Raw genomic sequence first — 25,226 nt, forward strand, 5'->3', positions numbered from 1 at the left:
TTTCTATCGAGCATGTTTTTGGTTGGAACTGATAGCTGAGCAGGGATCTGGGCTGTGGCTGCAGTGGGAGGAACAGAAGAGCTGGGGAGGAAGGTCGGGACTAAGCCGGGACTTAAGCCAGGCAGAGAGGAATGGGGCTTGGACTTTGCAAAGGAGGGATGTGGTTAAGACAGTGCCGAGGCCAACTGAAGCTGGGAAAACAGCAAAAAAATATTCTTCAATTATTCATCCATGTATTTAGCACTTTTTAGTGAAAACATATGAAAACATGTCCCAATGTGACTGAGATAATTGCTTTTCAACATAGTTTCCAGTGCAGTTTCACTCGTTTAGGGAATTCCACTTAAAAAGACAACCAACAAAAAAAAAAAAATCAGTTCTTTTCTTTAGCCAGGATAATACCACTAGATTACAGAAACTATAAACAACGCTTCGCTGCATGCTAATTAAATCATATCATGGCTAATTTTTTGAAGAGGAAAATTTAAGTTTAAGATAAAATGGGTAGTTAAATTGGACATTTCAGTCTGGCAATGAAAAGCAACAAAGACATTTCAGCAGAGGAGGAAAACAAAGACAGACTGCTGTAGCCCAAACTGAGAGCTTCATAAATACTCCACATCTGCAGCAAAAAGAGTAAGTATGATATTATGAATCAAGCAATGTTTACATTTGTAAAAGTCCCGTCTAGGCCAATAGCTCGTCTTTGAATAAGAGCTGTTTTATCAGATTCAGCTCAATGATGAAGAGCTTCTCCACATGCTACGTCGGGTAGAATGATGGTTTCAGACAGCCCATTAACTGCCTCAATTAGACCTGCTGGTTCTCACCTCCTCCTCGCTCCCCGTGAAACGGACTTAACTCTTCCTCCATGCAGCTGTACACGGCGTCTGACACACGCTCGAGTGAGAAAAAAAACCCGACAACACTCACCGCACACATCTGGTCCTGCCTGACTGACGCCTTAAAAAAAAAAGAAAAGAAAAAACAGCACATATGTTTCTTTACGGCCACAGGCACAATCATGTCTCTCCTGACAACCTAGCAAAAGGTCCTTAAATCACTTGGCACCGGGGAAGTCCTAATCCAGAGACAGAGTGACAGGTAATGTATTTCTACGAAGTGCTGCGTTTCTACTGGGGCTCTCAGGTTGTTAATATTTCACATTAGCATGGGGATGACAGGTGGTGGATGGTAAGAGAAAGACAAGCAGATGAAGCTGTTTTTATGGAAGAGGCCTGGAGCAGGACAAAGGAGGTAATGGTGGCGGCAAAAACGGTTTTGATAGGGCTGGGTACCTTTTAAAAAGTTCAATACCGGTACTCTGACAAAACAAAACAGCCAGCCACATCTCTGGACATAACATAGTGTTTTCCTGCATGCCTCTACAACCTGTAACATCAGAGCGCCCCATCACCAGCATTATTAGATCTTGGCGTGCTGCATGCTTATTGGTTCACTGATGCTGATCCTTCAGTATTGAAATCTGGCACTGAATGACAAGGCTGATTTCTGATTCTCAATAGCACTGAAACATTTCTGTTGGTGCCACAGAAATAGTGAAGTTCGTTACCCAGCCCTATTTTTGGAGATGGGGCATGTTTGACTATAAAGCTTAGCTGCTGAGAAATCTTGAGAACTACGGTTTCCTTTTTTCCTGTTGTGCTGAAGTAATCACTTCCTCAATCATATGATCTGATTCCTGTCATGCTTAAATGACCATTATTTAAAGGATAATGATCGGACTACTTCCTCAGAAGTGATGGGGGAACAAACTCATCAGCACACATGCTAAGGCTACCCATGCTACAAATGCATTTGTTCTCTTATGTTACTGTAAGGCACTTTTCGATAAAAGCATGCACAAAATGGCACATTTGGTATATACTTTATTTTACCACATTTCACTTTTTGCACATATAACGGCTTGCAGGTTTGCTCATTCCAGTAGCTATTATATTGTACAAACCGGCAATAGAGAGTGGCAGAAAGAGATTTCCATAAAGATAAGTGGAAAAACAGAAACGGGCCCAAAACACACGGTCCAGTGCCTGTTTGTCTCTCTCAAGCATGGGTGTCCTGTGGCTGGAGGGCTGTTCTATGGTCAAAATATTTTGAAGGCATTCAGCGTTCGTCAGTACCCCAATTACCCTGACTGTTTACTTGTTAGCCGGGGTGTCATTTTAAGATGAAATTCATGTTTTTGTAAAGAAACAGATCATTATAACCATCAGTGTGGTGCTGGAGTACAGTGAGCGTTTAAAACAGCTGATGCTTACTGGGGTTTGGAGAAGCTCTTTACACACCTCTGAAAACAGTTTACCACGCTTGTCAGGTGGCACCTGACAATTCCAGCGCCATCAAATTTCATCACTTCAGTAAAAACTATTTTATTTTCCATTGACATTTTCAACTGCACCATTGGTTTGAATGTGTGTAAAGTTGTAGATTTCAGCTTCCAAAGCCTGAAAAAGCTCAATCTAAAATGTTTGCAGCTTACAGTTTCATTATTGGCAGTCGAAGCGGATGCAACCTGTGCTGTGACCAACAGTCCCAGCCTACTTTTGGCGGAGTCCTGAGCACACAGCTCACTATCCCCTGGAATTATGTTAACAGCAATTTCTTATTTCCAGCAAGACAGTTATGAAGCTGCCAGTTGTCATAATCTTTATTCAACAAAAGGAAACTTAAGGCTTCTCAAAATACTTCCCTTAGGCTACAACATGTCCAAGAATCAGATGTGTGTGCCTGTGAATATTTCAAAGAATCGAAACAGGAGGTGGAAAAAAAGTAGCCACAAAAAGTAAACAGCAAAAGGAACATTCATTTTTCTTTTTGTGACAGCATATTTGTCTGTCAGTTTGCGCCAAGTGTTGGGATTAAGACGTCAAGAGTAAAAGTATGACGACAAAATATCAGCTGAAAGGGCATCTTTGCCCTGACCTTGTGTTCACACCTCCTCACGACTAATCCGGCTTCAGCCCTCTGGTTTCCACGTTAATGCCATAACTCCAAAAAAAGCCTGACGGGCCAGCCCTGCAGGTGTTGAGTTTGAAAATAGTGTAGACAGAAGTGTTCATACATTCATGTGTGTGACAGAGACACGCAGACAGACCGGGAGAGACAGAAAATGAGCATGCTAGTATCTGTGAAATAGAGATTAGCAGGTGTCCATGCCAAAAATCTGTCTGTAAGGAGGAAAACCACTAAACACTGTTATGGGTTTCAAATTCTATTTCTTAAAAAATAGGACATATTACTGTAGGCACAGAGATCAAAGGAAAATCATTTTTTGCGTAATGTGCTATTTTACTGGTTCCCGTGGTGGGAAGAAAAGTGAAATCACATGTAAAATGACCCAAAGCCTTTCATTTTGCTAAGAGAGCCAAAATGAAGCGAAGTCAAAACAACAATTGCCTGTGTCTTTGTGTTAAAAATGTTGAATTCAGAGTGCCCACGGGACATCTGGAGCAAAGATAAAAATGATCGCTCTCCATGATTTCCAGCAGGGACGTGCACTTGTTTGCATGTGTGGCAAAACCTGCTTTTTTGTGTGTGTACTTGGCAGGGTGAAAGGCTGTGTGAGAACTAAGGTCCAACTCTACCTATTCCGTCACTGAGCACCATGGCAGGCACGGAGAGCAGCCGACCCCCAGACACACACCCCTGCCAGAGCAGCACACAGATGAGGACAGACGGCTAATCCCAAACATGCTTTTTCAATCACTCCGACAGGCGAGCTCCCTGACAGCAGCGCCATCAGCTCGCACCGGCGCTACATGCGTGTAGTGTGCCGGCCTGACCACTACAAAGTGTCAAACCATTTCTAAAGGAAAGCAGATTGAGAAGTGCTCAGAAGAGGTGTAATCAGACTGGGACGGCACTGCACTGAGCAGTGCTGAACACAGCATGCACGTAACTGTACCCTGTTTTGGGGTTCCTTCCCTGCTGAGGCCACCCATGCCACAAATGTATTTGTTTCCTTGTGTTACCATAAGGCACTTTGGATAAAAGCACCCACAAAACGGCACATACTTTAATTTACGATTGTGTTTTTGCACACATAACTGCTTATAGGTTTGCTCTGTCAAGGCTATTATGCTGTATAAACTGACAATAGTGAGTGGAAGAACAGAAAGGGATTTCCATAAAGATAAACTGAAACATGAAAGCAGTTCCAAACACATGTGTCTGCATCTGCCAAGTCAGTATGGGTGTCCTAGTGGTTGGAGGGCTCTTCCATGATTTCATTCCATACAGATAAATTGAAAACTAGAGGGAGTTCCAGAGTATTACTTCTGTTGGCTATACAAAACATTTGAAACAGTTAGTCATTTAATGGATTAATTAATGGAATCAGTAACTATTTATCTGGTTTCAGCTTTCCAAATCTGAGGATTTGCTGCTATTCTCCATCTTATATGACAGCAAACTGAATACATTTGTGTTTTGAACTTCTGCTTGGATAAAACAAGCAATGTAACATCAAAGCTGTCACCAGGAGCTTTGGTTTGTTTGTTTTTTCAACTGTCTGAGACATTACAGAATCAAATCAATCAGTTAATCATGGCAATGATTAGATTAATCAGTCATTAAAATAGGTACACTTCAACAGATGTGCTAGTTTTCTTCTACAAGCCGTCTATCCAAATTACTGAGGATGCATTGGAAGAGAGACGTCCACCAATACCAACGTTATAGCTGTTGGCTTGGTTTTATCTGAGACAACCACAATGCTGCAAGTTATGCTATGAGTTCTATCTGCTACTACAAAACGTATTTTAGTAAATACAATATATGTATATATGTACAATATAAGTACAAAATTTAGTAATGAATGATAATGGAGCACAGACCGAATACGTTAAGCTTCAGCTAATTTAACTGTCAGTTGTCCTCTCTGCCTCTCTCTTAAGGCCAACAATAGGTCAAATACATGATGATCTGCTTGTGTGTATAGTAGGTGCTTGAAATACAAGACAATCTGTGGTGCCTTTATTGACGCCCATGCCTGCTTGTATTATCTGCAGATGAAAAACCTATTTGGACTGTATGAATAATAATATTCTACATGTTTAACCCTATCATATGACATTCGTTTCATTTAATGGTCTCAGCTGGATCTCTGTATTGATTTCACAGGCGCAGCAGGTCTCTTGAGATTCTCTATGGATTTTCCAGCTGCCCTCCCAAATGATCCATTGTGATTTCTAGCCGAAAGGCGCTGCCAGGGGGAAGGCACGGAAAACAGTCATCATTTCACCATCTCCTTATATACCTGGCTCCCGTTCTGTAAGCCACGTTACCTCATGGCTGTATTGTGATTCCAGACATTGTTTTATTGACCCCAAAGGATGTGTATCAGTCTTTCTTTGGCCGCTCTAGAATTGCGGGCATGTGTTTCAGAGATAGCGTTTCCTGCTGGAAATCTCTGACAGGTTTGGAATTAGAATAAAACAGCAATGAATTGTTAGTTTGAACAAGAGGGGGACAAGATGTTATTATCTTCCAAGTGTGAGTGTGGCAGATGCTGCTGATTGCTCCCCACACTAGATCCACTTTCAGACAAGTGATTATGTAAATTCAGGTAAGCTTTCTCTGCCCAAATGGCACATTTATCACCGGCTTTGGTAAATAAGAAACAACTACAATGAAGTGTCAATTGATAGGGCTCCATAAACACAATCACAAGGGTATAATCTTTGCTGAGTCTGGGTTATTGATTTTGGAGCTATAAGCTAAGGTAGACACACTGTGACAAAAAGTGCTACGAGGTCAGAGGGAAAAAAAGGCTAAGTCCTGCCTTTCATCTATCCAAATTATGCTGCTGTTTGTAGTCAAATAAATAAATCCTCACAGTAAAACTACAGTATCATTCACTACATGCTCCACCTGCCATCCCCTCGTGAGCTCTAATCTTATGCATGCTTACCAACTCTGTTGATCCCTGTTGGTCACTTGAGGGAGAGACAGATCCACTTTATTATTAAAAATCTAATTTACACGTTTTGTCTCCCTCACTTCAATCTATCAAGTGTGAGAATCTAACCACTCCCACTAGTAGATTGTAAACTCCAGTCTGAAAGCTGAATCAAGACAATCTGCATAACAAATCAAACAGCAGTAAATGTTACACACTCACATTCATTAATTTTGTTATTTAACTAAAAGTCCTTAAGAGATATTGCGTAACTGACAGTTAAAGGAAAACTTCGACATGGGTTTGATTTTCATATCTCAGGCCATCTGTTCTGCTGATTATGATACCACTGTACTCACCAAAGTAACTGCTGAGATTTCAGAGTTCACTTTCACAAGTACAGTGTTATCAAAAAAGATAGAACGAATGAGCAAATCAACAAAAACAAAACCCATTTTAGAAAAAACTATAGTTGTCCTTTAACTCTCTCTTCAGTGAGATACCAGTACAGCGGGCAGACATTCTGTATTATTAACTGAAATATTTATATTAGCTCTTAAAGTATCATGTCTTAATAAATAAAGTTTCAATAAAAATGCCTTTAAAAAATACTTTTCGTCATGAAATGATCTTAAATTGAATTCACGATATCTTTAACTCAACATTCTCAACAAGAGGACAGTCTGCCCACTCGTTCATGCCCACCACATAAATGAACCATCTGTCAAAAAACATGTTGTGCTCATGACTGCGTGAATACAGTCTGTAACTGTGCAGATCAGCTAACGTGCCCCTTTCCCAATACACTGGTCAGGTCAGGATGTAATGTTGATCGTCAAAGTGTTACGCATCATACACGCGGTGTACGACATACATGGATAGAATCCCATTAAGGACACACCGCTCTCTATGGTGAAGAAGATAATTGTAGTGTCTTAAACAGTTCCCAATAGATCTCTCCCCCAAAGTTGAAATGGAAATTACACCCTTGCTGTTGACAATTAGCCATCGTGGCCTAGCAGTCCATGGTAATTGGACTACACGCGATTAAGCACTAAGAAGTGTGTTTACCCTGCTGTTGTGATGACCCTTGCCTTTGAGATTACCCACCTCTAAACGTCCATCCTGCACTTTCTGTCTTTTACATGAAAAACACTGTTCTTTATAAGCTATACAAACTCTCGCTGCAACGCACCAACATTTCACCGAGGTATATCAAGTGCTACAGTCTCCCATTGTATGGTTTACAAGGTTCTGCATCCGACTGACTGTGATTTCTAAATTAATCTGTGAAAACACAGGATGGGCTACAGCTCTCTAAAACCAGACAAGTCACAGCCAAAGGCCAAATCAGTTAATTGCCTTGTGTTAATTCCCAATTCTCTAAGCTAATGCAATTACTTGTGAATAGAATCCAACTATCACACTTTAGGACATAAAAAGTCATTCTCTCCCGTTCGGTCCCTCCCATCGCTTTTTAAATGTCATACCCTCTTTAATCTATTGAATCTATTCATAAAGCATCTTAAATGGGAGATAAAAAAAAAAAAGTGTACCTTTCAGCTTTAGTTATCATGCCTGAGATAGTTCTAACATCTTTGTTTCTCCCCAAAAATAAAAATTTTATTTCATTGGTTAAAGAGTAGTGCACGTTAAGGTCATTAAATATGAAAGAATGTGGGGACTTTAAAAGTAATTTCTTTGATGGTGATGAAGTACTGCAAAGTATATGAACGCCATAAGGCTTATGGTAAACTCATTTGTGCATAGGCAGAAGAAGACAATCCGAATAGAGAAGCTTGATCTGTGTCTGTTGTGGCTGCTGGACCTGCCTGTGTCAACAACACAAGACAACAGTCATCAGTCACAGAAGAGCAGAGCCTGCCTGCCCAGTACACTAATCAGATAAAACACGTCTGCTTACTGGCAGCACCTCAGCTGGGGAGTTCTCTCTGTCCGAGTGAGACCGCTAGACGTGTTGGGGTCTGACAGCGGGAGACCGGGCTTTTTGTCTGACGTGTCTGCATGTCGGCTGAGCTGAGATACAGCTAGCCAGCCAGAGCCAGAGGGGGAGAGGAGGAACGACAACAAATGTGTTAGTGGCTCTTTGCAGCGAGGGAAGATGATGCACACCGCGCCGAGCGCATAACTACCGGCGAAAACAGAAAACGGTCAGCGCTGGTGGAGACTAAGAAGCTAGGTTCCACTGAGGAGGGAGGGGGAGGGGGTCCTGCTGTTGATATGGGCCATGGTGGACAGACGGTGTGGGCCGGAGAGAAAGAATGGAAGAGGGGGAGACGGGGATGGACAAAAAACAAAAGGCAGATGTCACGTGGGTCCAGAGTCGCTGATAGATGTGATGTGCAGCGCGGCGCACAGGCAGCGGTTCAGGTAGAAAAGGCTTCCCTTTGTGATGCAGATGACAACGCAATCAGCCCCGCTTTGTCTCGGCCGATGGGCTCTGCTCCCGGGGACATTGAGAGCCAGACACTAATCCGGTGGGTTTGTGTTCTACGGGCACGCTCATAAAGGCAGTGTCACAGTACCTGGGGTGTGTGTGGACGGGGGTCTCTGAAACGAGGTCTGACCTCTCTCAGGGTACACTCTCCCTCCTCCTCCTCCTCCTCCTCCTGTCGCTCTTTCTCCCCGCGTCCTCGTTCGGTAGCCGGCTTCGCTGGGTTGAATATTTTAAGCGCCATATTGTTAATGTGTACGACTCGACGTTCACATGAAGGATGTGACAGGAACATACAGCACATTGATCAGTCCACCTCCGCTTCGCAGGCGAACTCAGTTATCGTTCTCAGACTTATGGACAATTTTACTGCCTGGATAAAAAAAGGAAATGCACAGTGACAAAGACATAAAACACACTGATTCCACATAATGGGCGAGACCTCTGTCAAATTAAAGAGATTGCACAAAGAATTCAGACAGCAAATTAGGCCTACATGTTGCGGCGCCATTTTGATTGTGAGTGCTTACACATTTCCTGTTATGAATAATGTCTGGAAATACGTTTCACTGTCCCCTAATGATTTCTATTCCCATAAGGTTAGGATGAATCAGGCTCTCCCTAATAAATATGACTTACCAAGAGACAGCGCACTGCCAATTAACATGTGCTAATTAAGATAGCAGGATATAAGAACATCCTTGATCTAGATTCCTGTGTGAGGAGAGGTTACATGGAGGTAAAGCAAGTTTCCTCCATAAGTGTCTATTTATCCGAACTATGTACTCTGTTCAGCAAGAAAACACCACGTGAACTTTATTCCACGGGATCGAAGCAGGAACATTAGTCACAAGCTCCAGTTTTTATCAATTTACAACATATGTCTGAAAACCTGATTGGTTGATGGATGTAATAGATGCCTTCTGTAATAATGTGAAAAAGAACGCTGTTGGACTAAGTTGGATGTTGTCTTTGTCCAGCATTGCCAGGATTAGGAGCTCTATAATATGCACTATAACACTGTTACAATAGCTTTACTCGTACTCTTTCAGGTTTTGACCACGCTGTTTTCCCAGCTACACACTGAAACAATTATAGTCCTCCAATCCAACGGCACACCTACCTCTAAAGCACTGCAAGACAAACAGACGCCTAAATCACCTGATCCTTTACTAAATAAAACATTTCTCCTTAATGCATCTTTTCACCATTCATAGCACACAGTACCACCAGTGTTACATAAAAGCTCGGTTAAGTAGAAGTTGATAGCTACTTTCTGTCCAGAGATTGGGCTGTGCATGACAACAAAAGTAGTGCAAAAGTTGTTTAATATGTGTACACTTCATTTTGATCACTGTTTCTAAGGAAAAAAAACAAACACATGTTCGGTGTGTGGACTAGTATTAAGGGAAATTTGATTTGTCGTATCTTACTGACGCATGGATGGAAAACATAAGCGCTGGAAAAAGTTTAGACAATCAGGGAAAGTATTTGTAAGTCAGCTTCTTTTTTTTTCTGTGACTAATATTTATCTAAAAAACTAAATGCCACCTATTAGATGCTTAAAGAGGGATACATCAAATGCCAAGAGTTACAAGCAATTATCATTACACCCACACATGCTTTTGTTTGATATGACCAACCCTAATATTAGGTGAAAGTGGGTGGATACACCTTTTAATCTTTATGTGTTTGGGATTTGATGAGATTATAGATTACGATATCCTGTCAGACGTCCTTCGCCAAGTGAAACATGTAAGCACATGTGCAAGATTTCATCATTGCTGCGAACCCATAATAATATCTGTGCTTGTGTATATATAGATTACAGCTCCCACGTCTCTTAATTCTTTAACAATTGAACTGATATGCTTGTTTTTTTCTTTTTTGATAAACTAATATTTTCTTCTATATAATTTTGAAAATCTTGTTATTTCAGATACACAAGGACACTTAAAATACATTATATATATTAGAATATTTGTAATTACCACGTTATCACAAAGAAATGCTCAATGCTTAGGAGCATAGTAGTATTAGAGAGAATGTGCTTTCAATCAAGCCTTTTTAAAGGCAAAAAAAGTGCCCAGGGACTTTCAAGCACGTCATATTTACTTTTAAATGAACCCACTGTTTTCTCTTGCAGCGTCAGCCATGCACCGGCAGCCTTATATTGCATGCTGAAAGACTCGAAACACCTGTTGACTCTGAAAATATTTTCATTTTCTGATAGCATCAAGTCGCAGCCATATCTGACCGGCATGTCTCGGCAAACTTAACAGGCCTGATTACAGAGCAAAGAGACAGAAGATTAAACACCTGTTCTTTTTTAAGAAGCTATAAATACCGAAAGTGGGCAAAAGTCACTCTAAATGCAGCAGATGTACGGTATATGAAAAATGGTGACACAAGGCATGTAAAGAAAGAAAAGAATACCACAAGCACAAGGTATATGCCATATAGTAATATTAAGCATTAAACCACTAGTTGCAGTCTGTGGAGGTTGTGCAGTGACGTGCAACTGCATTTTGACTTGGCTTCTGAAGTTGTCCTTCACTAGATTATACGTTGCTTTTTTTCATATGTATGATAGTACTTCCCATGCGGTAGTTAAATTGAGAACTTCAGTAAACTGATCCTTAGACGCTTCCATTCTTAAATCTGTAGCGCACTCACAGAAGCGAACTAAGAAAAAAAGACGTTTAAAAAAAAGTTGCACTCACGGAAGTGAAAGTAAGCAAACCTGACTCAACAGTTAAAAGCAGTAGAGAAAGAAGAGTTGGCTCGTGACAGGAAACCACGGCAGTCAGAGTCAAACAGCTGAAAGCATGGAAAGAGCGTCAAACAGTCCATCTTGTTTTGAACTGGGTCCTTAGTCAAATTGGTTGAACAAGCTGGATCCAGGAGCAACATACGCAACTATTTTGCGTACAGAGCCAGCTGGGACAGAAACATACAACACTGGAATCTCATGTGTAAAGGTTTTAACAAATCCAGCTTCAGGGAATCAAAGCTTTCTGTTTTTCTCCTACTTAGTGTTTAAGTAATAAACTTTGCTTTACAGTCAAACCTCTGGTAATTTGAGGGTCTGGGTCCAAGTACAGTGGCCATAATAAAGCATAGCAGCTCAGTACCAGTAACCTTATGCATTGCAAAATTTTCTTAAGCAAAGCAGTGACACTTCTGCCTTAATCTCACCCTAAAGGTAGCCATAGATGTCTCTGAAATGTGACACCCCCCTTCAAGTGAAACAACTGGTACCAGCACTAATTGAAATTTTGCATGCAAAGTGACAATGCCTGGGCCCTCGGCAGCATGGATTAAGGCTTGAATAGAGACAGATTCTTTGTGAAAGCCTACTGTGGCGGTTGGCGTGCAGGCCAGCTCCCTGCATCTGCTCATTGGGTGGACTGAGAAAACACCGGATTGTATACGGTCGCTCATTTTACCTTTATCTAATCCCATTTCGGAGCCCGCCTCCGTCTGTCTTTTGTTACTCTTCCACAAAACATAATGCTTCCATGTTACACTCGCACGTCTATTCCTTACAAAACAATTCCGGTCAAAAACAGCTTCTGAATTTACATATGAAAGCATCTTTACCAAACTTGGCAGCATTTTCAAAACATTAACAATCATACTGCGCCTTGAACTGTCAGACTGCCTTATGTGCCGTGTGTGGGAAAATGGTGCTGAAAGGGTTAGGCAAAATACAAATATATGTAATTTACTAAATTAAATCAGAACAAAAAAATGAAAAATTTAAAACATCAACGTAGCCAGTGTTTGCCAACTTTCAACTGAGTGGGCTCCAGTGCTCAACAGAGCGCTGAAGGAATGCAGCGCACACTGAAATGCAATCAAATCTGCTAGACATTTTTTAAAGACTCCATGCTGTGATCTCATTCTACCCCACTTCACCATCCTCTACTGTGGTTTCTGTCCCATTATGTTTCCTTCAAAGCAAAAGAGAAGAAAATGTTCTATCAAAGTGATCTATCATCCCGCTGACCCCAACAACAACTTGCGTACAAGGCTGGAGGAGGTTGTTGTTGCATCACAGCAAAACCAATCCCCCCAGAAAACCTTTGCTGTGTTTGCACTGCGCAAACTGTAATACCACAAGAGAGACGGGGGAGAAATCGGAAAAGCCAAATGATCCGTCTAGTAAATTTCATCTCCTCCGAACAATACGGGCTACTACAATTTTATGGCCGGGGATGAATCTGAGAATTTCCACTCAACAGAATTAGATGAGCGCCATTGTTAGCATGGCTGTCAACTGAGCACTGATGACAATGAATGGGTAAACTAATGAAGGGATAAATCCACAGTGTGTTTTCATAGACATGTTTGACATAGCTAAGCTAATTTCCTTGGCAGTGCTACCTCCATTAATTTTTCGAAAAGAGCCTGTCTGTTCCTGTTAACTAAACCAATAAGACGTGGCATCAGTGGCAGCTTACATTAACACTAATCAACAATTTAGAGTTGTTTAACATTGCGCGGGGTAAATTAAATGCCTTTGAAAAATGGTGGAATGCCACTGATGAATGAGCGTCATTTATAGTCGGCATGGTGATATTGCCAAAGAGAGGGGGACATAGTGTAGGAGTCTGAGCAGAGATAAGATGCTGAGGAAAATGCTAATTAGCATTTCAAGGCCAATTTACAGTATTTCAGACTTTACATGGTGTGCAGTGTTGACACTGTGCGAAAAAACGGATACTTGGGACACAACTAGGATTTTCTTCAGTTTGGCCTCAGTTTTAATCCTATAATCCTATCCAGTATGGTTCCTTCCTGATTCATTGATTGTTTGTATAACAAGCAGGCCTTTGATATGTTTGTTCTACGGAAATCATGTTGAATTCAAGAAACGTGTGACTTTTAATTTCATGAGTACCCCGCTCGATTTATATCTAAAATTAAATGTTTTGGGTTTTGTTTTGTTTTGTTTTTTTAACAAAGCCTTTCCCACAGTACACAGTATATAATGCTTCTGCGATAAACGAATAATATAATGCGACGGTACATTTAGCAAATAATCTTCGTCAGTTTAAAAAAAACAAAACAGAACTATGCCAAGATGTCACTGTCTATTAAGCAAAATAACAATGTAGGAAATGTAGTGTTCCGGCAGTAAACGTGTCAAAACGATCCACTAGAGGGTTCTTTGCTGTTGCATGATGGGATGGGGTTTTTTTTTTCAGATTAGAGCTGCAGTGACCTCTTTTTCAACCCTTTATTTCTCATACGTAAGCCATCCTTGCAACTTCATTGGATAGTCGACTAGGGTGATTCACAGGGTAAAATGGAGGGGGCTGTATTGGGTTGGCGACGGGATTAGCCGGCTTCCAAATCAAAAAGTGAAACATCACAGGCCCAAAAGGTACTGCAACATTCATACTATATATGTAGTGTAACACTAAATATCAACCGCGTTGTCTTAATCGAACAGGAAGTGTACTTGAGCACACTGAAATAACTATTTGAGGGATCGTGCCGATGGATATTTGAGGCACTGTATGCTCTCAGCTTACACGTACGCCTCACAGTAGATTTTACATGTAGACAAAAAGCCATCACGTCCATGTTGGGATTTTAGAGAGAAAGAAAAAACAAAGGGAAGCCCAGCATTGTGTAGTGTGAAACTGGTGTTATTTTTGGCGTTCTTTACATCCTGTGGTTCCCTTACTGCTGGACAGAGCAGCAAGGATAAAATCAAAAAGTAAATAACCATCATGATAACAATCAAGCCTAATATCTGTAATTAAAAGAAAACAACTCATATTGAATATTATTTACATAGAAATGGGACGTCGATATACAATAAATTAAGAGATTCATAGTCGGTACTTTTCGCCGAATATATTTTACGGAAATCTAGTAAACATTCAGTATATATTAATATTCAACATATTATTAAATAAACTAAGATGTGGGACATGATAGTATCATTCATGCTGTGTTAATATTAGCACAGTTGGTTTTCTGATGCCTGCAAAGTGCTCTAAGATACGAAAATAAATCTGAAAATATTTTTTTTATATTCTTAAAATAAAAAATAAATCTCATGATTTGGATGAAATGCCGAACACTGTTCCCTGTATTTGTCTGATGTGGTTTTAGTGCTAATACTGGATTGCATGTTTAATTTCCTAAAATAATATGGCTGTCCTGGAACAGTGTCTAAATAAAATAAAAAACCTGTTACGCAAATTTCAAAACTGTGACACAAATGTAGAAGCTGTCGATGTGAAATGTAATGCAAGCCTTCAAGACTGCTTTTTTAGGTCTTGGATGTGTGTCTACACTGAAAAACCAGAAACAGGAGCAGTCAGCAGGAGTGTGCATAAAGACGCGTGAAGTTTGTCAGACTCTGAGCCGGTCCTACATGGGATCTGACAGGTCCTTCAACCTGATCTATACAGATTAGGGATGCGATTGCACATGCACGAATGATCTTACCATAAACAGGCGGCTAAATATTTTTTTTCCCTGCTTTTCTTTTTGTTGTTGTTTTATCCTGCGGCTACACTTGGTTGAGCTTTTACATACTTTCTGGGCTCCACCTGTAATTATGAGGTTTAGTTAAAGTGACCAGAGGAAGAAGACATGTTTGTTTTCTGACAACATCCTAAAAATAGCCTGAATAAACTGTGTGACTGGGGTAACACTTTCCATTCTTCAGTGTGGTGAATGTCCCCTGTCCTATCATAGGGCAAACTCCTGCAAAATATCACCTGCAAATTATCCTTTAAAGTACACACCCTAAATTAAAAGGAACTATGAAAAAGAGCTTTTAAAATCTCTACATATTTTTAGAAGATTAGAGATCAAATCACAACAATATAGTCCCTAAACGTACCAGAGATTACTTAAATAATTAAAAACTGCAACAATAAGTATGGTAAAGCCACTATATATTTCCCTTGGAGCATCACAGAGTTTGTACTGTAAACACATTATTATGTAGATTATTTTCACCATTCAACCTGTTTCATTGTGTTGAGCCACGCTGCCTGCTGCCTCTCACTGCTCAGCCACGCTTTGCGTACAAATGACCGAACAGGGAGCAGCCTGCGCCTTCTCGAAGTTAAACTACAAGATTTTCAGCATGTATATTTGCGCATTTAGTGCCGGACGAGCTGGAAGAGGTTCAAGGAGACGTCTTGGTGTTCGTCTTTCACGTTCCTATCATCAGCTGAGACAACTGAAACGACACCGGCGACACACCTCCACGGACACTCAGGATGCGACCTACCTGACGCAGATTTAACGTTGCCTGACCTGGCGTAGCTTGTTGTGCTACGCAAAAGCCCGCAAATTTCATTCCGTAATTAACGCAATTAACGCTGAACGGCATCCGTAACGTTTTACCTGCGGAGATGCTGGAGCATGTTTTCGGGTCTGACCATCATCCCTTGCCCGCTGTTCTAGGCTACATTAAAGCACTGTAAACGCCATGGTGTAACACATTAACAGATGCTAAAGGAGCTGAAAAGTGATGAATTTTCCGTTAGCCTAACGTGATTAAAATTAGCAACCGTTCATTCACGCGCTTTGTTTCAAACTCAAAGTCGGCAAGAGGATGCGGCTTTAACCGTAATAAAAACATTAGCTTACCTTCAACAGCTATTACGGCCGGTATGGTCCATAATATCCATAGAATATCCATTATTGGTCACTTATATCGCCCAGACATTCAAATAAAATACGTCCCGAAAGCCATTGACAGCAAAGGCAGCGAGGGGACAGGCGGTCCTTCACCTCCTATAGAGCGATCCCAGATAGCAGCGAGAAGCAACTCAAATCTGAACCAAGTTTGGGCGAAACCAAAAAAACGACAGACGGAGGGGAGCACCGAGCACCGCCGAAACACGGCTGCGCATTTTAGCCATACATTAATGGAGCAATTCTCCTATAAAACAGAAACGACAACTTTATGTATATAATTCATGATAGGAGGTTTACAATATTTGAATTATCAATAGAGCCGCTCGTCAAGAGGATCCTTCATCCCCTTCAAAGCCACTTCAATTTACCCCGCTGCCAATCATCCAGAGGAGGACAGTCCACGCAGCCTTACCTAGCGATAATTAAGCGTTTTGGGGCCATGTGGGGCACTTATAAAAGATGGAGGAACTTATTGTCGCCGCCACGGCGCTCGAAGTGGGAATACTGTTTGTTATTTTATCAGACAAAGCTTAAAACGTGTTTGCGCAGTTCACTGTGAGCTATGAAGGGACCTCTGGCGCTGTAACAGGTGACGAACACGGGAGAGTAATTAAAGTAAGTCAAATATTTCCTTTAACATTTTTACCTCTAATGTTTGCAGTTTAATTTGTGTAAGCTTGTAGTATAGTCTTGTAGCTTTCCACTCAGCCTTACACCAGCCCCTATGGTGTCCCTTTTTAGTTGTTTTTTTGTTTGTTTGTTTTGTTTTTCTTTTCTGGGAAAATGTATGCGTAACTGTCAAAAACCTACAGAGTGTAAACCTGCTATTTCTATAACAATTATATACCCTGATAAAATTGTATGGTTGTTAGTTTCCTGTATGTCGTTCATTTTTAGCCAATTGAATGTACAACAACAAGCAACAGAATGTAACTGTAATTGCATATAAATCTGTTGTTACGGGAATGAACGTCAAAATTACCATGTGGAATACATATATATATATATAAATATATGTGTGTGTGTGTGCGTGTGCGTGCGTGCGCACACAGAGAGAGGGAGAAAGAGAGATAGGCACATGTAGATACATAATTAAAAGATTGTTATTGATTTTCGAGCTTTTACACATAACTAAAAACTTTTTCTCTTTTTTTTCTGAAGTTTCACACCAGCTGATGTTTTAGGGCTTGAACAAAGTGTCCTGCTAATAAAGAAAAGAATACAAGAAAACATGGCAGCCGGTCATGGCTATGGCACTCTGTTCCTGCTCCACAATAATAAAATAGTGGAAGTCTAGTATCAAAGTGAAGTCTGAAAAATATGAGAAGGATTTACAAATAATTCAGACTGCCTGCAGAGTCCACTCTCTACTACCACTTCAAAAGAATTGTTAGATCAATATAATGATGTGGAAAGGTACAATAAAAGAAGTCTACATGCTGTTACTCATGCAGTCCACTATCGGTTTATATCTGAGGGGGATGTCTATTCATAACTTGAAAATCAATTGAAATCTAACAGTGAATGGGTATTTAATAAGTATTAGCTGCACTGATTCTTCTTTGAGAGATAAACAATGCTGATATTTGCACATGTAAGTCTGTTACATGATGAATTTCATAGTAATATGATCAGTTGAGCAGGAGGTGCTTTCGAAATATAGTTAGTAATTCAATTTATTTAACTTTATGTAGCTGAACCCAGACCAGCTAACCATCATTCATGCATCACAAGGAAGGCATCATGTGATTGAACAGGCCGAGCTGTCAATTAGGTAGACCTGAGCAGCAGTTATTTTCCAATAACAGAGCCAAAGAACCAAAGCCAAACTGAAATGTAACTTCCTCCAGAATGCAAAACTTTCCTTCCTGTGCATGAATCACCATAAAATCATAATCAGTTGATGTGATGTTGGCACAAAGCACTTTGAGACATGTCACAATTCATCTTCAGAAATTATTTAAATTAAGCTGTGTTTGCACTAAGTTGATTTAAGTTGGGCACAATGGAGCTTGGCAGCAACATTAATGGCAATAATTTTCCAACCGTCAATAAAAATGCTATATGTGAAATAAATATGTATATTAATAATCATAACACATTCAACTTTTATGAGTTTTCTGCTGTTTTAATAAGATTACTCTTTTCCATGTAGGCCCAAGTTGTCAGTGATGTTTGGCTTAAAACGACATCTGAATTTACGGTGCATCTCGCGAGCCGTGGCCATATTTTTGAAATTTCCTGAGAGTAGTGTGAAGCGGATTTCCCTCTCCAGAAGCTGGCAGTAAAATTCCAGTATCTTTACACACAGAGTTATGATGGGTAAAGAATAAAACACAGAGTGGTTTTTATATGACAGGCACGGAGACAGATGCCATAGGGATACACTGAAGCAGCTGCAGAAATTACAGATATGCCAAGAAAGTCACCGCTTTGTTGGAGATACAAAGACACCCGGAGAGAAAGTATGATAAAAAATGTCCAATGTACACAAAACTTTCAAGTTGCTTTTTGTACAAAGACAGTGATGGACATCTGGGAGGGGGAGCAGGGATTTACAGGACACAAAAAACAGGTAAACATGCAGAGAGAGAGATGCCTCGTGGATATAAAGCATGGAGTCACTAAAGCTGAATGAGAAGCAAGAACTTGGGATAAATTATTTGTCATCGAACATGCCTTTCTTATTACGTGCCGCAGCGATGTAGCTAAGCAGCAGGACTCTCATGGGTTAAATGAGCCAGGCTGATTTATTTGCCTCTACTGAGTTTGACTGTATTGATTCCAGGTCACTTGACTGGCTGACTTCAGATCATGTTCAGGTGACTACAACACAGATGGAACAAAACGGCAAGGCACTGAGAAAGCAGCTTTCCCCGACTATAATGAGTTCCATACCAGCTCAATATTGACTTGAGCCAGAAGAGAAGTGAAAGATGTTGAAGAAATGATATTAATACTCCTCTAATATTGCCAACAGAGATCTTTCTGCCACGCTATGTTATAATGGCTGCATAGTAATAAAACGTGTGTAATGCAAAGCAGAGATGCCTGAATGTGGCATAAATCCTCTCATGTTCCTCTATGACTCCTTAATCCACCAAAAGCAAAACATACAGTGCTGCACCTATAAGGTCTCCCAACACAGCAGAATCAAAACAGCCCGGTTTAACGGCAACATTGGCCACAGCAGCCAAACACAAAACATATTTCATAAAACGGAACAAATTACCTGTTAAATTACCTCCTAATACTGCACACAAGGTGAATGCAGGACGCGAGGGCATTAGTTTAACCAGCTGCGTGCTGTAAAGTAAAGCTACACAGCAGCAGTAATGCAAAATTATTTAGCATCTCAGCATCTTTAAAAACGCCTTATCCTCAGTTTTCTTTCTATGTTTTTTTTTTTGTGTGTATATGTGTGTATAATTTGCATGGCATGACTTGTTGCTATTATATGTCATATAGAGTGATAGTTTTCTGATTATTAAAAACTGTTTTCTGTAGAATTTGCTAATGTACCGCTGCAAGTGCGGCATTAATTCAGTAACATTACCATAAGTCATTTGTCTCTGTTGACCACTGATGATGTTATTCACATTATAAATTTACCATGAATTTATCACAAAATAGCTGCAATTATTGTTTATATAATCAGACACATAAACTCAGCAGGATTTTTGCTATAACTGAGTGTAATAACATTTTAGATGATACTAATAATACTAATATTAACGATAACAATGATAATAATAATAATGATGATAATTTCATGCAGCCCATCAAAACTGCAGCTGAAAATCCCCATTAATATTAATAGGAGCTGTTGTATGATGATATTATTATTGCATTTAAGCTCCAGAAAATAGAACAGAATAGATATTTCACTAATATGGCTTATAGTTTCTTTCATATGTGTTTCTTTTATAAATGTCTCAAACTTGCAGCAGAAGGAAATTATTTTGGCAGAGTTTAAATTAGTGTATGTTTTGCCAATGTTTAAATTAACCTGAATTATTCTGCAAGTCAATCCTGAATCCATGCAATTGAATATTAACTATATATTGATACTGAATTACATCAGTATGAATGTGCATATGTATATTAAGCTTTTCAGACCAAGACACACAATTTAAAGGAATTTATAATTTGATGTTTATTATACCTCAAACACAGTGAAGGCCAGTGTTCAGTGCAGTAGATTAAAAGACTGATTCAAATTTAGAATATTTTGTAAAAGACCATAATACAACAAAATCGATGATATACATTTCCACCAGCAGAACAGACAAGACATAAAGGATTTCAATGTTTTAGTCAGTGTGTGGAGTGTTTTTTCTCTCCAAAGCCGTGTAAGGCTTCATTGCATCAACACTGCCACCCAGAGTTTAAGAGCTGAACATTCATGGGCTTATTGAAATTTTCTACTAAGATTATTTAGAGGAAGAGTTTAGCTCCAGGTCACCTGTTTTTATTAACACTCAACTGCAAGCTCAGCTTTTCTAAATAAATGCCAGGCGATATCATTTTTATTTTTGATCATATCTTGTATTTGAAAAATATTATTAATCCACAGAAATTACATTTAGACATTAGATAAAAATTGCTGAATGCTCTTGAAACAATGGATGATATTGTTTATTTATTTTATTACATAAAAATATGTTAAATACTTTCACATTAAGCTTTATAATTAAACTCTGAATAACCTGAGGAATAAAAGGGGCATTGTAGCCTTTCTCTTATTTTCGGTTGAGTGTTAAAGAGTTGATTGCTTATTCAAACAGCTGATGTTATGAATTTATTATCTTTATTTATTTATAACACAGAGCAAATAAAAAGTAACTCTGAAGGTGCAGAAGAAGCTCAACATTGTGTTTTTAAACTCAATTAAATGAACGTGTCTGTGCCTGATTTGGCTGTGTTGTCATACGAGATCTCCTGACAATTATTGACCTAAATGGATTTCAACTTTAAATTAGAGCAAAAAAAATATGACCCCAGTCCATCACTGGACCCCCTTATCTTAAGTTAAACACACGCTGTTATTTGTCAGCAAGGATGGAATGAGGCGGACGAGGGTGAGAATGAGTTCCTGCAGTTCATAAGCTATTCTTATCCTTTGGAATATTTAGCTTGATCTTAAAGCCATTCAGAACGGCCACTCTGGGCTGGAATCGATTTCACCTCGAGCTTTAAAGGGCTTACGGTGAAGTATTGCACCCACTCGGCATCAGCAGCTGGATAAAGAGCGAGGAAATAAAATTGCCTGCTCTCCATAAGAGGTGGTGTGTGATCCCTGACCCTGTGCAGAGAAAGGGCGACGGACCCCTCTAATCTGAAGAGACCTTTTGCATGTGGATTAACCTCAGCAGAGACCACGTTCTCACAAGCAGCGCAGAGTCCACCAGATTGAACTCTGACGAGCAGAGGAACCAAACCTAACTTGAATAATCCAGGTTTTTAAATTTAGGTTTTGTATATTTGTTTATTTGTCTGAGCCGGTGAGGCAAACTGTGCAGTTTTCTACTTCCCCCTTTGCTAAATGAAATGGCGCAGAGGACATGAAGGTATTCTCATTTGTTTTGCAAAAATATTTATTCAATGAAGCTGAAAAAACGATGGGCTCACTGCTTATCTTTCATGAATAGTCTACTGCGCGCGACTGCACTCCAACCACCCTCCACCAACTTCCCAGCGTATTGGTTTACCCCTGCCAAAAATTTAATTCAATCCCACTAAGTTGCTCCGGCTTTAATTAAATAGACCAAAAGCCTTGGCAGGATTTAATTTACTTTCTTGTTAAGTGAACTTAACAGACACTGTAGAACTTTCACTAGTATACTGCTGGGACCTGAAAGGGGATGCTAGCACTGAAGTCCTTCCCTTTCACTTCTTCGGAATGAAATTGCACAATTTTCAAGCACCAACTTGTGTTTTTCCCTGACAAATGAGGAGAGGTGAGGACTGAAACCAGCGTCTTCCTTGGTTTACGGTGGGCCACCGGCTTTGATGACGCTTAAAAAGAAATGTGTTTGAATGGTGCATGCCTGTCAGAGGGCAGACAACACTTTTTATCGTCATAATAAATCCAAGCACTGCTGCCATAAAGCAGAGGCCCAGTAAAAAGGGATTCAGCTGACAGTCATGATGAAATGAATGCCTTGATAAAATGGCAGTCATCAATCATGGCTTCGGTTTTGGATGCTAACATCCCCTCTAAGCTCTCTACTAATTGATATGAAGCGTTTACATAAATCAGCCGGCGTGTGTTGGTGCTGCGTACTGTTGTCGCCGTGGTTTGCTCTCCGGAACCACAGATAAATTTTCCCAAAGCACACAGCGAGCAGCAGTCGACACATGTTCGAGTCGTTCTGCCGTGATGTGGACGGCCCCCTTGTTATAACAGAGACAGACTTGGACACGGTTGTGAAATGTTAAAATTCATGTATGGCTTCACTTATATCTTCACAGCTCGGCACTTGCGCAGCTTTTGGGAGCGTTCAGAAATAGCTGAGCCCTGGTTGTAGATAAGTACAGAGTTTGAAGGCTGTTTGAAATGATCCTCAGCAGTTTTTATCACCCGGAGAAGCTTTAGACTCACGCAGATCTGAGCTGCTAGATAAACTGCTTTCTATTTCCATTTAATTGGACCCGAGAAAAATGCTGCTGTAACATAATGATATGGTGCGTTTCTTCCAATGAAAAGGCTCCTTGTCGAAGTGAGACGTAATGCTTTGTGAACGCACAGCGGCCTTATAAATCCTCCTGTCGCTCCCGTGCGGAGTATATCATGAGTGGACTCGCTCGTACACAACAGTTTGAAGTTTGAAGTGGGTTTTATTATTATTATTGTGTCAAGACACCATAAATTCATATTAGCCGGATCCAGAGTGCTGCGTGTACGTTTTTCCTGCAATACTGGAAAACAAAAAGTACAATAAAGAAAAAAACTCGAACATCTTTCACAGTCAGATCTTCAGGCCTTCACTGTCAACAACAAAATTCCCTAATAAGTGGCAAAAACATTTATATTATGGAAGAATATGAATAAATACAAATTAAAATAGTCCAACTTGGCTTCTTTTCCATCAAAATAGAACAGCTATTTTTAATTATATGTGCCAAGAATATTTCAGGAGCCATTTCCTGTTCAGCTGTTCATATGCATCAATGGGTAAAGACGACAATCGCCTTGTTTTATTTTATTTATTATTCTTATGAAACCTCTTTTTTCCTACTTTTTTGATGTAATGCTCAGAACTGTAATGTATGAGCTTTTATTAAACATTGGTATAATTTGATGAAATTTTGTTTTATGAATAAATTATCTCATGTTTTGTCAAACATATCTAAATTTTTTGTCCCTATAGATTAAATTCACCTTAAATCTGAGGATTTTTTGGGTTGAATTTTGGATATTGTGAATGAATAACACGAACATTGTGAATGAGTCCATCGTGTCTCAAATCTTCACTCAAGGAAAGTGCAGGTTTCAGTTTGTGCAGCTCCTCCTCATCTCTTCCCTCTTCTCTCTCTCCATCGAGGCCGTCGGCCATCACGGAGCAACAGATGGAGGTGCACAACAGGATATTACCACTAAGAGGATTCCTCTATCTTCGCCTGTCACTCTGGACTTTTTTTTTGTGGGCACAGACTCTTTCATCGTGACCCAGCTCGACTGGCTTACTGGAACTGGTGTAGAGTTGTTGGTTAAGCCCTCGGAAACCCGCCACTACCCATGTTGACCTGCTTGGCAAACAGAAATCCCCGATGGAGTCCGCTGTGAATAACATTAAGATGGGGAACCAGGTGGGGTTCGTATTGTCTTGAGACTCTGAACTCTGACCTTTCAGCCAGAACTCTGAGGTGTGTGCCAGCTCTCTGTGTGCGAGTGGCCCAGCGTCAAGTTTACTGACCCGTCTAGTACTGCAGTAATAGTGTGTGTGCTTTCCAGTGGCTCGAGTTCATTCGCAGGGTTTAAAACGCTGAAAATACAAAATCCTCCAAATACAAACAGACTTATTCCAAAAAATTCTGTGCAATAAGTGAAAATCTGATCAGTGTTCATGGAGCATTGCTAGCAAGACAATATAACTAGCATTTTTTTTTTTTTTTTTTCTGTGACACTGTTCTGGAGTCAGTTTGCAGGTGAGAGGTGTTTCCCAGTTATGGACACATCTCAAATGCTTCCACAAGACGAATTACTGAGATGATAAAGGTGTTTACACTCTTGGCTCAGTTCGGTAAAGATGGTGAAAATGAATTTGCTGAAAAGCATCTGAATGTGTGGGCGGACAATCTTGGACAGCTGCAGGGATTAAAAGTTTTGATGAGGCTGTTACAAACTAGTTTTAAGGTCCCCTGATTTCAACTTGTGTCACTTGTCGTCAGTTTGTGTACGTCAAACTTTTTCAAAAGGTTTTTGCGTTGGAGGTAAATTGTTTTGATGTGTCGAACATCTTCATAATAGTCCTCAAACAGAAGTCAGGGGTCCTCGGTCCTCGGGAATAATAGATGGCACAGGAAGAAAACAGGGTTCAGGGCAGCAACTTGATGCCTTACATAAACTTTATTGTGCCAACGCACTTCAGAGAACTGCCTCCTTCCTCAGGGCACACAATGCACGCTGACATGCTGACCCTTCTAGTGTGTCGGCCTCCGTGCACTGCCTGAAAGAGGAGCTGTTTTCTTCCGCCACACACACACACACACACACACACACACACACACAGGTGAAACCTTTTATATGAACAAGGCTGGCCACAGCACACATAATGATTGTGATTTTAGTTCATTCAAGTTTCATGGGCAAGGAGGAAGTTCTCTGAGATGCTTTGACACGGCGTCGTCAACTTTACTGAACGTCCTTCATTTTGTGTTTTTTTTAACTTTCTGTGTCTTTGAAATGTTGTTTACATACTGTAACTGCATTGTGTTGATAGTCTATTAAACTTTTGCACGATATGGACGGCTTGCCTGATATTTTATGCAGTGGCACGGTCCGAGGGAATGTATTTTTACACTTTTCAAAAATGTTTTTGCTTCAAATGACGCAGTGATTTATTGCCATGCATATTTTATGAGGAGATATCCATCATGGCGGCTGGTTACTGGGATCAACCATCGCTGGTTTTGAATACCTGTGTTCACATTTCAAATCGCCAGCCA

At 40.2% G+C, this 25,226-nt stretch overlaps 1 protein-coding gene across 3 annotated transcripts in view; it reads right to left on the reverse strand.

Annotated features, from left to right (window-relative positions):
• The window catches only part of ephb2b (eph receptor B2b), a 115,675-nt gene extending 99,557 nt beyond the window's left edge, over window positions 1–16,118 (reverse strand). For all 3 annotated transcript variants that reach the window (XM_041963131.1, XM_041963139.1, XM_041963123.1), the window contains exon 1: window positions 16,005–16,118. In XM_041963131.1, coding sequence (XP_041819065.1) covers window positions 16,005–16,056 — 52 coding nt within the window. In that variant the 5' untranslated portion in view covers window positions 16,057–16,118. The remainder of the gene's footprint in view (window positions 1–16,004) is intronic.
• Window positions 16,119–25,226: the final 9,108 nt, after the last annotated feature.

Source organism: Chelmon rostratus, chromosome 2 (assembly GCF_017976325.1).
Source record: "Chelmon rostratus isolate fCheRos1 chromosome 2, fCheRos1.pri, whole genome shotgun sequence".
NCBI lineage: Eukaryota > Metazoa > Chordata > Actinopteri > Chaetodontiformes > Chaetodontidae > Chelmon > Chelmon rostratus.